The following is a 16736-nucleotide window of genomic DNA, read 5'->3' as shown; positions in this document are numbered from 1 at the left end:
AATCGAGCCCTGGATGTTAACGTTATAAGTCTCTAGGCTGATCCAGCGAAGAAAAATTTTAAAAAGGAGAAAAAACTGTTTAAAAAAGGTTTTTACATTTTAAAATAATCTTTCAACATCAAGTGAGGTTAATAAGTCGTCATCATCATCAACGTGTAATGTCACTTCAGTATCAAGTGAGGTTAGTTAGTCGTTATCGTCTACGTGTAATGTCACTTCAGTATCAAGTGAGGTTAGTTAGTCATCATCATGTACATATAATGTTACTTCAGTATCAAGTGAGGTTAGTTAGTCGTCATCATGTACATGTAATGTCACTTCAGTATCAAGTGAGGTTAACAAGTCGTCATCATCATCAACGTGTAATGTTCTTCAGTATCAAGTGAGGTTAGTTAGTCGTTATCGTCTACGTGTAATGTCACTTCAGTATCAAGTGAGGTTAGTTAGTCATCATCATGTACATATAATGTCACTTCAGTATCAAGTGAGGTTAGTTAGTCGTCATCATGTACATATAATGTCACTTCAGTATCAAGTGAGGTTAACAAGTCTATGGTTTGAAATGCTAGAATTAAACTTAACCGCTTCTGAAAATGAATGTTGGTAAAAAAGTAAATACAGTAAAGTCTACTCAGAAAAGTCTATACAGCAAAGTTTTATTCAGTAAGAATAATTCAGGTTTTAATTGGTGTTTGTAAAAACTTAAAAACAACAAAACACTGACGTATTTTTTTATTTCTTGTTCCCTAAATCAACAGCTCACAACTGGGGTCTACGTAGAAATATTCCATACGAAACACCCTTTACACCCAGTCCCCCAGTAGTTCCTTAACAAATTTAAAAACTAACAACGCTAAATCTGGAGTGAAAATTCCCTTGAAAAGAGGGCATTTTTACAGACAGACACTAGACACCAGAGATCTGACAACCTGCAACTACACTGGTTTTGAAGACATGTTTAACTGATTTAGAAAGGTTTTGAAGAGACACGACATTGAGTCACACCACTTTTGGAGACACACGTCACTGAGCTCACCACTTTTGGAGATACATGCCACTGAGTTATTTACCATAAGTAGCCTGCACTGTGTAGAGCTTTATGTATATAGTGTTTGTAAAGTAATTTATTTACCACGAGTAGCCTGCATTATAATGATTGAGGCTAAGTGAGGCGCTACGTAATCGTAACTGACTGGAATGTAACACCTCTCTCATAGAAACATGCTCAATTGATCTAGTTTTTTTACAGTTGTTTCACCTTTAGTGATACTTTAAAGATGTGGACAGGAAAATTAGCCTAATAAAATATCTAGTGCTCACCGACACCCCAATGAATCGTAGCAAGCACGGATAGTTTCCAGAAACTATTCAATATCAGACGAACTTCCATGCATGCATAGTATTGCGCTTATTTTCAACCATTTCTTGTTCAAATTCGGTCTTCAAGAGTGAGATATTGATTGCTCAACGTTTCTTTAACCCAATTTACACACACGTGTACACGCCATACATACATTACAAGTTTCTGTAACACAAAATATACAATAAGAAGACATTTTTATACCATTTCTCTCATTCGTTGTAAGAGTGGCATATCCTTCTGTGCTTTCGAAAATTTTACGAAAATGTGAAACGGGCGGGAGTCGAACCTGTTATTCTGCTTCTCTGTCAGATACTTTAACTGACTAATTTAGTGTCACGAGCGCTGCAAATCTCAGTTTTTGATTGGCTAAGGACGGAACACAGCAGAGTCCAAGGTCATGTCATCCTTAGTAACCAAAAGTTTGAAACGAGATCCAGTAACTAAATTGACCCGACCCAAAAAAAAACAAAAAAAAACCGAAGCGTAAGACTTAATCTCACCAAAAAAGTTCAACTTAAATTAAATTCCACGTTAATTATGATCACAGACGTTCTGCGACTAAAGATCCTAAAAAAATTGAACAATACATGTGACAGCCCTAAAGAGGATGAGCAAAGCTAACAAGAATATCGTTACTATGACAACATAAAATGTTAACACTTCAATGTTAGCTTGGAAAGGCCGTAGTGTTAGTCATATTTCCTAATGACTCGTCAGAAATTGTTTCAACAACAACAACAAAAGTGTAACAATTTCATGATGGCTTACCTGCGAGTCCCATCTCTGACAGGGAATCCCCGATTTGGTAACATTAACCTTTCCTTGATAGTAGCGCCCTCTTCCAGAAACACACTCCGCTGGAAGAAAAAAGAAAAATACACGAAAAACAGTTTAACCTCACGCTTCATTTACATTATACTGAGTAACAGTATCATTATAACTTATCACCACTTCCATTTCTGTCTGATGTTTCTTTTAGCACGGAGATCGAGCCTCGAACTTTAGGGTTATTTAACTGGAAATTTTGAGACATCACTGTGAATAATGTCTTTATTCTCTCTCTCTCGATGATGTTCGTTAAATTCGGCGGCGACCTTCCACTGGGGTCACCTTCTCTTGCCACATGGCAGGATAAACCCGACCTTTCCGAACATCACGTATTAAAAACAAAAGCTGGTTTAACCTGGCCAGAACATAAGTTTTATAGTATAGCCTGGTAAGTACGGTGTTGAACGGTATGGTACTTGCGCATTCGCCTCGTACAGAAATACAGGATAGTTGACCGCTAAATACGTTGTGATACGTTATGGCTGTAGAGACGTCAGGCGATAGGTGCAAAAACACCGTACTTTTACATACTACTTATATAGCAACTTTAAAACTCTTTCCTACATCACTGATTTGTGTTAAGATCATAGGTTAGTAACGTCTACCGCATCAGCACAGTTTCGACTCACGCGGTACTTCACGAGGCCACCACTCACAGCAAGGTTACGTGTTACTACAGAGCTGTGTATTATTTTTCTCAATATGATTACTTGTGTAAAATTATTCGCTCCTAACTCCACTTTATTGTGGTCAGTATAAGGTACAGAGGTCCACCAAGATTATTTTTCTTAATACGATTACTTGTGTAAAATTATTCGCTCCTAACTCCAGTTTATAGTGGTCAGTATAAGGTACAGAGGTCTTGGTGGACCCATACCTTATCCGTACATGCCAGGAACAGACAGAGGTGAATAGCAAAGGTATCACTATGGTTATGGCAAGCAGATCGTGGAATTATGGTTTACCTACTCTCAAAAAGTGGTTATTTCGCCCCTGTTCTATTGACTCCTTCATGTCTTTCTGTTGATGTTTTATATTTATATAACATACAATGCATAAACAATAGTAAACTTAGAAACACATTTTTTGAACAAAACTGAATTTAATCATATTTGTCAATAGTGGCGTAACAAGAAACGCCATGTAAAGTTTATTCTATCCTGTATCATTTCTTGTCTCTGGAGATAACAATAATAATAATAATGACAAACACTTATCTTGAGTTTACGTTTCTTTGTTCTGAATTTCGCGTTAAGCTACACTGACGGCTATCTGCACTAGCCGTCCCTAATTTAGCAGTGAAAGACTAGAGGGAAGGCAGCTAGTCATCACTACTTACCGCCAACTCTTGCGTTACTCTTTTACCAACGAATAGTGTGATTGATCGAACGTTATAACGTCCCTATTGTTAAAAGGACGAGCATATTTGGTGGTACAGGAGATTCGAACCAGCGATCCTCCGGTTGCGAGGCGAGCACCATAACCACTTCAAAATGCCATGTCAATGTTTTTATTATTATTTAAAAACATATTCTAGTCAGAAGTCTACGGTTGAAATTATTTCAAGTCCGTCAATAAACATTATTTTTTTTTTATATTGTCTGTGACACGGGCGTGGTGAGGGGTGAAGTGTTATATCAGGTTTTTCTCTACACTATTATATTTGTTGGTGTGAGCAAAGTTTTCATCCATAACAGCCATTATCACATTAATTATCCTGCCCTCACGTTGGTTTAGCATCCAGTGTTCCCTCTAAGCTGCGCAACCACACAACAACCAATCAGATTCTGCGCACATTCTCAGCGAGGAGTCTCAACACGTTGATGGCTTTTAACGACCCTGTCAGTCGTTAGGCCTAAAGCTCAAATAACCAACTGGTAGCATTGCAACGTGACCTAATGCTTTGGCAGGGTTGATGGTCTAAAAATCCATACACTTACGTTTAAAAAAAACAACAACAAAAAAAAACAAACTGGAAGTGTACATCCACATGTGAATAGAAGAAATCTGAGAAAACACTATTCCTGTTGCTCAGTGGTGCGTTTGGGGGTTTCTAACGCTTAAAATCGGATTTCGATTTCCGCACCCATTGTGTAGCTTTTTATGCTAAACCGCAAACAAACACATTGTCTTTCCTTTTCAACTTAACAGGTTAGCACTGACAGTAGCGGTGAAAAGACACATTAAAAAAAGCATTAATTTTACGACTAGTTCTTTATAATCGGATAGAGGTGTCTGGTTTGTCGTCACGAAACATGAATGTCATTAAAAATTCAAATTACCATTTAAACTGACGATAAAGATATTCGTTCACATAATCAATTTTCTTCAATTAAACGTTTGTTTGTTTTTTGAATTTCGCACAAAGCTACTCGAGGGCTATCTGTGCTAGCCGTCCTTAATTTAGCAGTGTAAGACTAGAGGGAAGGTAGCTAGTCATCACCACCCACCGCCAACTCTTGGGCTACTCTTTTACCAACGAATAGTGGGATTGACCGTCACATTATAACGCCCCCACGGCTGAAAGGGCGAGCATGTTTGGCGCGATGGGGATGCGAACCCGCGACCCTCAGATTAGGAGTCGCACGCCTTAACACGCTTGGCCATGCCGGGCCTCTTCAATTAAAAAAGGCAATACTGAAAAAGGCTTAGAAACACGTAATGATTAATATCCAAATCTCACTGTAGCGCCCTCTTCCGTTTCATGTAGAATATCTTCAAGCAATAATAATTATGAATTTTAATTAACTCTCACTTGTAATGTCATCGTCTCTCATTTGCGTCAGGTGAGACTGCGAACACGGGAAGATAGAGGAGTTGCCCCTACTGGGCAGGGATTCGCAATGTGGCAGCCTGAAGTGACCACGAGACTGAAAATAGATACCCCTTTCCTTATTATCCTCGATCTGAGCCCACTGGTTGTAGCAGAAAAGTTCTCGGACTGCTATACAATCCTCCCTAAAAAAATAAAGAACAAATTACCAACAAGAGTACACAATCTTCTACAACGGTAAACAGAAAAACAGATATTAAGAATATTATATTAAAACGACTTTCTACCCTAACCATATCATTGCAGTTAAATGTTGCCACATCGACTCTTGCATTATCCGATGACTGTGCTCTTTGACTATAGTCTTGAAGCATAGTTTCTATTGCAAAAGTATCGGGCGTAAGATTGTCACGTCTTAAGCACACCATTCCTCCCTAACTCTTTCCATAAGCCATTTAGCGTACAAAGGCAATGACTTCTCAATCCCATTTTCAACGGTTCGATCGCACAAAAAATTACAAACACCGCATCTGGCGCCTTGACTTGTGTCATCGTATGAAATAACACGAATACCAATTCATTCTCCAACCGCTTGAGGAATACCACTGTTAAAGATTAGGTCGTGGTAACAACTCGTGTGGTATCGGTTTTTCAGGCGGAGATTCTTCTTGGTTTGCTGTTCTACTGCGAATTTTTGTCGGCTGTAGTTATCACGACTTGCTGATTTGCATATTAAAAATTGACATGACGTAATCAAACATATGTGTGGCTTGCACACATTGGTCGTTCGTCATATCTCAAGCTAACAGCATACAAGGTTTATTAGTGTACGTTTAACATACCTAATAATGATAAAAGGATGAATAGATTGTACAACATATTTGCTTATCTTTTGAAACGATAATACAGTATACAGTTCAGTGATATTTCACAACAAACAGCCAACCAAGGCTTGCTGAATTAAAAATAAAACAAAACACCAACCAACTTCTAACACAACAAACATATTTACTATACATTTTCTTTTAATACCAATCATTTTGATGTCTAATAATTCATCAAGAATATTTCTGTGTGGCAGAAGGTACAAAGGACACACAGAATAATAAATATTATTTTAATTTACTCGCCTACAAAGACTTTTTCCCGTTTGAAATCCTTCCACCAGGTGGCACTGTGGGAAGGCATAGGCGCACAGAAGTTGTTCTGCAGCAGTGCGACAAGGTTCCATCAAGGAAGAAATGAGTTCATCCCACAGATTCTGCGTAATCTGTTCATTAATCCATGGTGTGGTATCACTGAAGTTGTAATAAACAAGTCCAGAGTTATTTAGGTGAATTCTACACACCTTCCCGACATAGGGAGAGCAGTAGCCTTGTGGTTCTTTAGTTTTACCATCAAACACCAAGTCCTTTTCTTCTTCACTTTCCAGATCTTCAGTCCTCGTTTCTTTTTCTTCTGGTTCTGTAAGGAAAACCGTTCCAATGTAACCAGAACCAACCAAAGTGAGGTCATCACTGATTCTATTTAATTATTTAATTAAACTGAAATTATTTAGTTACCTGTCTTAGGAAGAACGTGGATACTGACTGACATAGTCACCTGTCTTGGGAATAACGTGGATACTGACTGATATAGTTACCTGGCTTGGGAAGAACGTGGATACTAACTGATATAGTTACCTGGCTTGGGAAGAACATGGATGGTAAACTCTTTGCTATCTGACCGAGTCTGGTTGGTACTTCGTAGTGTATTAACTGCTTTACACACAAACGATGCTGACGTTCTGGCAGTAAAGGATAAAACTGAATGGAAATATTCTGGAATCTTGGTAGACAACTGTAAAAAAGTGTAACGTACATCTAAAGTGACTTGGGAAACTGACCTTAACCTATCTTCTACCGAAAGAAAAACTTCCAAATTAATAAGTATTCCTTCAACAGTCTCAAACCATGATGATGGCCACAAAATCGAAAACAAGATAGACATTAAATTAAAAACATCTGACACTCCTATAGTTTAATAGATCTTTCTCTCTCATAATGTTTAAACGAGCTAAAAACTTTTGAAACAGACCACTACAACAAAAGTCACAAATCCCTTACAGTATGTATTCGTAATCTTGCATAGAAAGTATCTATGAATCACAAACCCTCGATGATCCCCCTTCGTACGTATTGTACACATCATTTACTGTACAGTTAGGCAGAAGTCACACGTGTACAGTTTTGACTTTTTTTTATTACATAATCAATGCTATACACAGAAGAAAAAGAAGTTATAATCGGTTTCACTTCCATTAAAGTTGTTAATGTTATACTAATTTATTTTCAAAAAATATGTGTGTGTATTATAAGATCATTATGCAATATTATTAAACAAATATACTGTCCTCAAATATTAATAATATTAGTAGAAAGAAGAGCATGGTAGGGTTAACTCCTGAAAATATGTTACATTTAAACAAATACTGTTAAGTATTATACAAGAGGGTAAAATAAAACGAATAAAAACCAAAAAATGCTAATTTAGTTTATGCTTTTCCAAAAAAATGAAACATCAAAAATTGTAAGTTTAACACTAGTCAAGTTACCCCCCCCAAAAAAAAAAGTAGGCTTAACATTAGAGTACCATAAAGTAGGCTTAACGATGGTGTAGTTGCATCCTTGATGACATAAATATTCAAATATGCATATCTCAAGCCAGTCGTTTGCTGTACTAAAACGACCCCATCTTTATTACCACAATCGCCCCCCGCTAGTACAGCGGTATGTCTACGGATTTATAACGCTAAAATTAGGGGTTCGATTCCCCTCGGTGGGCTCAGCAGACAGCCCAATGTGGCTTTGCTATAAGAAAACACACATTAACACAATGTGTACCACATCCACTTCTCAATAAACTGTCGGATAAAAGTGATTTAAATAAAAACACGTCAGATATAAGGTTTGATTAGTCATACAGATAAACACAGCACTTTTCACGAGCAGACAATGCCTTTCCACATTGTCTTAATTGTGGGAAACGGCAAAATGATTAAACACAACGGAGATATAGGGTAGGAATAACTTAGTGCTTGAGACATGTATAACCCCACCTAGGAACTATTAGTTAACATGTTTGGAAATATGGAACATGCTCACACTCGCATGTTTTAAGTGCACGTAAGTGTCGTTTTATTGTAAGTATTATAAGTGGTCACTCTAACAGAGTATTGTTATTAAAAGTAGTCAACAATCTTTCAGTCCAGAGTATTGTTATTAAAAGTAGTCAACAATCTTTCAGTTCAGAGTATTGTTGTTATTAAAAGTAGTCAACAATCTTTCAGTCCAGAGTATTGTTGTTATTAAAAGTAGTCAACAATCTTTCAGTCCAGAGTATTGTTGTTATTAAAAGTAGTCAACAATCTTTCAGTCCAAAGTATTGTTCTTATTAAAAGTAGTCAACAATCTTTCAGTCCAAAGTATTGTTCTTATTAAAAGTAGTCAACAATCTTTCAGTCCAGAGTATTATTGTTAAAAGTAGTCAACAATCTTTCTGTCCAGAGTATTGTTATTAAAAGTAGTCAACAATCTTTCAGTTCAGAGTATTGTTGTTAAAAGTAGTCAACAATCTTTCAGTTCAGAGTATTGTTGTTAAAAGTAGTCAACAATCTTTCAGTTCAGAGTATTGTTGTTAAAAGTAGTCAACAATCTTTCAGTTCAGAGTATTGTTGTTAAAAGTAGTCAACAATCTTTCAGTTCAGAGTATTGTTGTTAAAAGTAGTCAACAATCTTTCAGTTCAGAGTATTGTTGTTAAAAGTAGTCAACAATCTTTCAGTTCAGAGTATTGTTGTTAAAAGTAGTCAACAATCTTTCAGTTCAGAGTGTTGTTGTTAACGTTAAAAGTAGTCAACAGTGTTTCAATCCAAAGTATTGTTGCTGTTAAAAGTAGTCAGTATGCAACTATTATAAATGGACTTCTAAACATCACATTACATAATTCCATTACAGTGTGTCATTACTGCTCACATTTATTCTGTAGCAATTTTTGTACCTACTATATCAAATTGTAATATGTTTAATAGATCGTACCCAGTAGCTTATTTTTGACATTCTCTACCTCTCCATGCCATGAATTCATATGTTCACTTATTTTGATTAAATACTTCATAATGACTGCATGTGTTATGTTTGTATCTCGCTTTTGTATACACTGTACTCAAATAAAATAAACGTTTCATTCCATCCACCCCTACTTCTCGCTGGCATATATTTCGTACAGTAATTAAACGAGTTAACGGTCGTTCAGTGGTCTTCTTCAAAAGACGTATTACTGGCTTGATATTGACCCGGAGGTCAATATTTCCATATTAAAGAAGAGAAAAAGAATACAAGATTAAAAAAACAACAGATTTCTGAAGGTAATTTTTAGTTACATATATTTGTAATTGTACAGAGACTATATTTACATATTTGTTTTTGCTATCAGTGAGAATATTTGTCGTTGAACACAAAGTTATACCATGGGCTTCCTGTGCTCTGTTCACCAAGAGTTACAAAGTTTCATCATGAACCCTCGACTTCATTAAAGATTAATTTTGTTTGCAATTTTTAGCCATAAAATTCAAATCCATCTTTGTTCTTATCATGCACTCTTGACCTTTTGAATTTATATTGGAAGGTTAGTAAACAAAGTGGGCGATTACGGCTATAGTAAGAGCAAATCACCTTGGAGTCTGCAATATTTGGGAGCTAAAACAATATGATGAATAATTATCAACTGCTAATTTTCTGTTGTTACAGTACATTCTTAAATTACTAGATACCCAGCTATGGGCCGAAGATAAGCTGATCAGTATAATTAGTTACATAAATAAACAGCATGTGCTTTCTAGTAGTGAAAGAGATTCTAATCCTTTCGATGTGTAAGTGCATAGCTTAAATGTAATGTAAGACCTCCAGTCTGTTGAGCCTAATTGTAACCGAGCTTTGTTAGTGTCTAGCTTAATGTAATGTAAAACCTCCAGTCTGCTAAGCCTAATTGTAACCGAGTTGTTTTAGTGTCTAGCGTAATGTAAAACATCCAGTTTGACGTGTCCCACTGAAAAACAGATGATTGTACGTTATTTTAGAATTCACAACTTTTTTATCTTTGCTTGTTTGTTTGTTTTGGAATTTCGCACAAAGCTACTCGAGGGCTATCTGTGCTAGCCGTCCCTAATTTAGCAGTGTAAGACTAGAGGGAAGGCAGCTAGTCATCACCACCCACCGCCAACTCTTGGGCTACTCTTTTACCAACGAATAGTGGGACTGACCGTCACATTATACACCCCCACGGCTGGGAGGGCGAGCATGTTAAGCGCGACGCGGGCGCGAACCCGCGACCCTCAGATTACGAGTCGCACGCCTTACGCGCTTGGCCATGCCAGGCCGTTTTATCTTTGCAAATTAATTTTTCAATCTTACAAATTACAACCATCGTTTGCTTAGAATACTCTTGACTGTTCGAAATAAGATTCTTCTACATTATTATTATTTAGTGTGTGTGGTTTTAAAAACTGGGCAACAAATTATGGTTAATTAGGAAACAGTCAAGAGATCTTTCAGGGTTCATTCAGTTAAATCGTCAAACTTCGATGGATAGCATCTTTAGAAGGGCATATATTGTCCACCTTTATTCAAATTTTGATCTTTAACCTTGTATTTGTATTTATGACAAAGGTCAGTTACCACCATCCGTAATTTTTAATCACTGACTAGAGGGAAGGCAGGCAGTCAGCAAAATAATTACTGTTACTCTTACAATACGTCCTCAGTTTGAAGTGTAGGGAATATCTGGGGTAACGAATAGATTCAATCCCACTCCAGTATAAGGGAATACCTGTGGTAACGAATGGATTCAAATCCACGCTAGTATAAGGGAATACCTGTGGTAACGAATGGATTCACACCCACCAGTATAGATTGTTTTATTTCTAAAGTTAACGTGACACGAAAAAGTTTATATATGACGTCATTAGATGGCGCACTCTAACAGTGGCTACCTCCCAAAGAACATTAAACTTCACGTGTAGTCATTATCACATCAAAAGATCTTAAAAAATAACAAGTGTATTCACTTCACAACTCTTTTCGATGATTCTGTCGCTCGTTAAATTTCAATATATATAATCATTAAGATGTCAAGAATTCTGCAGACGATTCACATAGTTATAAAGTACTACCACGTTGAAGTGTTTTTATTATTAAGCTCAGAATCATAGATGGGGTCCATGTGCTTCGTCGGCTTTTTTAAAAACGTTCTTTTAAAAATTTATGCACCTAATTGCTTTGGGGACCATTATTTTGCTCGTTGTAAGGGCTCTAATAACATACTATTCATATAAAAAGACAAAAACTAAGCTAAACGACCATTAAAAACTGTAATTAATTCTACTAATTTCCGTTAGGGTTCCCATGTATTTTACAGTAGCAAATGAGCGTTTTCATTTTTTTTCTTCCGTGTGCTAGGTTCTTTATTAAATAAACCCATCAATATAATACAATATATGGACCCCACCGGTAATGAACAGTACATGAACGAGCCAGTAAACAAGATTAACAAATGAAACGAAAAAACGGAGGTAAGCTTTAGTGTTTAATAATATGCAGTAGCTTATCTTATTACTTCTAGACTAGAAGCCTCATGGATACTTAACAAATAATACACTTACATCGGTTAAAGCTACATTCTACATTATTCAGTTTCTTATATCACAGACATTCGTTTCATGAGGATGTTTAAAAACAGACACTTACTCTTTTACCCTCTCGGAACCAGATGATTCTTGGCGGTGGCGCTCCCTGTGTCGAACAAACTAACTCCACCAGAGAACCAAAGGTGACGTTGTAAACGGTTCTTCCACCTTTAATGTACGGTGGAACTGGAAATATTGAAGATGAAACGCTAATAAAAGGCTTTTGTAAACCGAAACTAGCAATATTTAAGTAAATAACGATTTATTAATATTTAAGTATATCAGAAATTGGTAAAATAATTCCTTAATGAGAAGTAACATTAAATACGCGTTAGCAAAACGATGTGACAAAGTGGTAGTAAGTTATTGATTATCATTATGTTACAACGATTCAGTGAGAAACTAAGGTTATTAAAATATTTATTAATACAGTAATTATCAAATGGCTTTAGGCCTTTGTTTAGGGCCACTTAAAGGCTTACTGACATGAATTATAAACATAAGTTGCTGATACCCAATATGGAGTCCAGATAAATTTTTACAGTGTGTCCGGAAAAATGAAACTAGTTAAGCTGAACCCGTGCTCTGAGTAGAATGCATATGTGACGGTCAATCCCACTATTCGTTGGTAAAAGAGTAGCCCAAGAGTTGGCGGTGGGTGGTGATAACTAGCTGCCTTCCCTTTAGTCTTACACTGCTAAATCAGGGATGGCTAGCGCAGATAGCCCTCGAGTAGCTTTGCGCGAAATTCAAACAAACAAACAAGTATAAGCAAGCTTACAATGCTCCCAGTTTCACTTTCTAAAAACTAGCTAAAATAGAAAGCAATAAGAAAACACTGATAATTATCAATCCCGTTCTGCTGTACACACTTACATTGATGAGTGAAAGACAACAATCTAATAACCAACAATATACAGGGAGGCCCGTAAGTCACTACCCATCCATATATCTTATGTATTCAGTGAATCTGTGTGCTGTCCCTCATTCTCGTTGCATAATATTATGCAATGCCATGTCCTATGAGACATTTTCCTCAACATAGCAAGGGTTATTGTTCGAAATGCCGCGGTAGCAGCTGCCTTCAACTCATCATTAGTATTATAACGTTGTTTATAATAACATATGGATGGGTAGGGACTTATGGGCCACCCTGTACATTTTCAAATACGATGCTAGTTAGTCTTAGCTTGTTTCTCTTAAACATTTAGGTAGCTGTTATGGCCACGTAAAGCTTTCATTTTGTCCCTAAACTTCTTAATAATACATATTAATATGTTTAAGCAGTCTTTGCTTTCAATAGCAACTTCTTAGACACTAACACTTTAAATACACGAAACGACGTTAGAAAGTTTTGAAAACTCCACTAACCGCAACAACGCGGTTCCAGATGTTAAAAAAAATCTACAGAAAAACAAAACACATGGACTAACTTGTTCCTAAAAAAAAACAAATGTATGGACTGCAAAGACGTTAGTTGCTCTAAAGAAACCGAATGTATGGACTACAAAGACGTTAGTTGCTCCTATACAGAAAGTAAATATATGGACTAGAAAAGGCGTTAGTTGCTCCTAAAGAAAGGCTACAAAGACGATAGTTGCACTTAAGAAACTGAACGTATGTACTACAAAAACGTTAACTGCTCCTTAATAAAAAGTAACTTTGATTTTATGAAATTTTTTGTAGCAACTGTTGTCGTGACATGAAACATTCAACAAAGAAGGGGAAGAATACGAGCTATTAATATAAAACCTAGAATTAAAATAAGGAAAAACTTTACAAATAATGTTACAGATAACAGTGAAGTAATTATTAACTAAGATTTGAAATCTACACTTCAACATTACAGAGCCTATCACTTGTGTGTCCCGTGAAAGTTTAATTTATAGTTACTGCATCTTTCGACCTTGTGGAACCATTTGAAAACACACCCTCTATAATTTACTAATGTATTTATTATTCAAGTAAATATTTTTATCAGAAAGTTCGTTTTTGCATTTTACTTACAACATCCAAAACGAAAGAACGTCGAAAAACATTTTCTTAAATAACCATATTTTTAATGCATCACAAAATCGGTTGCAAATAGCATTATATTTCATAAGGCGTTTTGAAAAAAGATGGAATTCATAGGAAATCTTTTTCTTTCAATCAGCTGGAAATATTATTTATTAATTGAATACAGATGTGACAGGTTGTTAGATGGAAACATGATTTATTAACTGAATACAGTTGTGACGGGTTGTTACATGGGAAAATGATTTAACTCAATACAGTTGTGACGGGTTGTTACATGGGAAAATTATTTAACTCAATACAGGTGTGACGGGTTGTTACATGGGAAAATTATTTAACTCAATACAGGTGTGACGGGTTGTTACATGGGAAAATGATTTATTAACTGAATACAGGTCTGACGGGCTGTTACGTAGGAAAATGATTTAACTCAATACAGGTGGTGATGGGTTGTTAGCTGGAAACATCTATACAGTTAAAAGAGTAACGTGTGTTTGTGTGGAAAGCTTTTTAATCTTTTTTTTTAAAGCAGAGCGTCATCACATACGTAATAGCAGGGGGGTTAAATTGTACAATGTATCGGAAAGAGAAAGGAATTTAGGGAATAGTGTTGTCGTCCCTCAGCCCCCCTCTAAAACAGTAGTGTTTATGTGTTAAGGTTTTATGTACGAGTTTCTTCATTTGTTTATAGACACTTATGAGTACCGGTTCTATCACCTTGTTGAACTTTAGTAATTACCCTCTCACACCCATGTTTTGAAAGCATCACTACACATGGTGTCTTTTACCAGTTCATTCCATCGGTTTACACTGTTGATCCGACCAAAGTGTTTGATGGGTATCAAGTGTTGTGGAGTAGTTTTAACCTCGCAGCCATTGAGACGCCCTGCATGGCTATGAGATTCGTTCAGAATTGATAGGTCACTTAACTGTTCTAATTACTTTAGACACACAGCACTGTTTTAATATTTATAAATTACGCGGATACGAATACAAAATACCACAATAAAAAACTTGCTTTGTAAATACGTTAAAGAGTTGAATAAGATAAACAAAACAAGTCGCTCACACTCAGTACTTTTACTTCTGTTTGTATCGGTCTGTTACTGTGGTCAATTTTAACACGAACTGATTCCTTGGTACCCACCACTTCGGGTGATCACTAGTTGGTTTAACTAATTGAATGCTTTCCAATATAATGCTGTGGCCAATGGAACGAACGTGTTCGTCCGCAGCGGTTGACGCGGTACAACATAATATTGCAGATTTATGTTTCCCAAGGAATTCAACTGCAATCGCCGCCAGTCAGCCATAAAAGATAATGTTTGAGACTCAACATATTTTACAAACACTAGTGACGTTTCTTTCCTCCCTTGTGCCTTCAGCATGGAAAAAATGTGATTAGAGGTTAGTCTGGACTAAACTTCGAAGACTGCTCTACGTTCTTTTCCAATAACTTGGTGCATCGAACGTTAGGACCTGCGTTTCCAAGTTGACATTGTAGTTCTCTTGGAGCTTTGTCAATATGCGAGTCGCTTCTGGCACGTGGGAGTAGAACCACATAGAGAATTACCTACAAACATTGATCAATCTGATGTTGGATACTCTAAATGTGAACGCAAGCAGGTCGGGTACATCTCAGATCAAACATTGTTGTGAATTCATAAATAACTGATGACCAGAGAAAAAGGAACCAGACAGCAACACCTGCCGCCTACCCGTAAACTCCTAATGGTAGAGCGAAATCGGTTAACGTGGCCATAAATACCCCACAACTGAAAATATGGAACACGTTTAGTAACATGTCGAGACTCAAGCTTCGAATTTATCGATTTGCAACCCAGAACACTCACCGCTTGGCCACACCCGTCACACTATTGTATTCTGAAAGATAATAGTTTACTAAATGTTTTACAAATCTAGTTATAAAATTTGAAGGACCAACAGCATTCACGATGCCTATTTTACTCGTCGTGGTTTCACGGGGGTTTGTAATCGTATTTATGGTAAATTTAATAAAGCGCCACCGTCCCTAACTTTAATCGACTCGCACTGTATTTTGATTACCTGCGCAAACGCTTACCCTGGAAACTTTCGTTTTACTGTACAAAGGACTCCAGCATTTCGTGAATCGTGCTTCCCACTTTATAAACATACGAGGATTTACGGTCGCCATTCTACCTTTCTTTCTTCACAAACGACGCCCAACAAACGTTTGAACGTCAGATTTGAGAAACAAGAAATAAAAACCTCGCACTGAGATGGGTTTATGCTTTCATAAACTATAATAAATAAATATATCGTACATACAACGTGGAATTAACTAAGCGTGCCAAGAACAACCCCCCACTTCCCCAATGACGTTAAAATGTATCACAAATGCATTAAAAAAATGAAACGAAAGTGCTGCGCCTTGAAACCTGTCAGTAGACAAGCACTACTACACATATCTGTGAATAATTTATAGTAATGGAAGTTAGGCTAAGTAGATGAATCAATGAGAAAAGGAAAAAAGTTGAACGTAATAAAAGAAAAACGTGGATTGATAGAAACGTTTATATTCTCTTTCTCTCGTTATTTATTTATTTATTTTATATTTTGGTTTTATTTTGAACTTCGCGCAAAGCTACACGAGGGCTCTCTGTGCTAGCTAATTCAGCAGGCAGCTAGTCATTACCACCCACCGCCAACTCTTGGGCTACCAACGAATAGTCGGATTAAACGTTACTTATAACATCCCCATGGCTGAAAGGGCAAACATATGTGGTGTGATAGGGCTTCGAACCCGCGACCCTCGGATTACGAGTCGAGTGCCTTATCCACCTAACCATGCCGGTTAAGGTTATTATTTTTTTTATAGCATTCATTTTAATCGGCTGTTAACAGTTCATATACTATAGGAGCTGTAACACGTTACTCTTAAAACAATAATACAGGTTCTAAAGGAGTTTTGCATAATAACAAAAGAAACTAGTTCCATTGTTAATTTATATATACATATGTATGACGGTATTAACGCGTACATGTCAAACCACCT

At 36.6% G+C, this 16736-nt stretch overlaps 1 protein-coding gene across 1 annotated transcript in view; it reads right to left on the bottom strand.

Annotated features, from left to right (window-relative positions):
• Window positions 1-16736, bottom strand: part of LOC143237152 (tyrosine-protein kinase transmembrane receptor Ror2-like) — a 67461-nt gene that overhangs the window by 9406 nt on the left and 41319 nt on the right. The window contains exons 3-7 of the mRNA XM_076476085.1: window positions 11745-11869; window positions 6635-6803; window positions 6095-6428; window positions 4947-5149; window positions 2132-2220 (exon numbers count right to left, since the gene is read on the bottom strand). Coding sequence (XP_076332200.1) covers window positions 2132-2220; window positions 4947-5149; window positions 6095-6428; window positions 6635-6803; window positions 11745-11869 — 920 coding nt within the window. The remainder of the gene's footprint in view (window positions 1-2131; window positions 2221-4946; window positions 5150-6094; window positions 6429-6634; window positions 6804-11744; window positions 11870-16736) is intronic.

Source organism: Tachypleus tridentatus, chromosome 13, assembly GCF_004210375.1.
Source record: "Tachypleus tridentatus isolate NWPU-2018 chromosome 13, ASM421037v1, whole genome shotgun sequence".
In the NCBI taxonomy this organism is placed as follows: Eukaryota; Metazoa; Arthropoda; class Merostomata; order Xiphosura; family Limulidae; genus Tachypleus; species Tachypleus tridentatus.
Note: the sequence above shows the minus strand (reverse complement) of the source record. Positions and strands in the feature narration are given on the sequence as shown.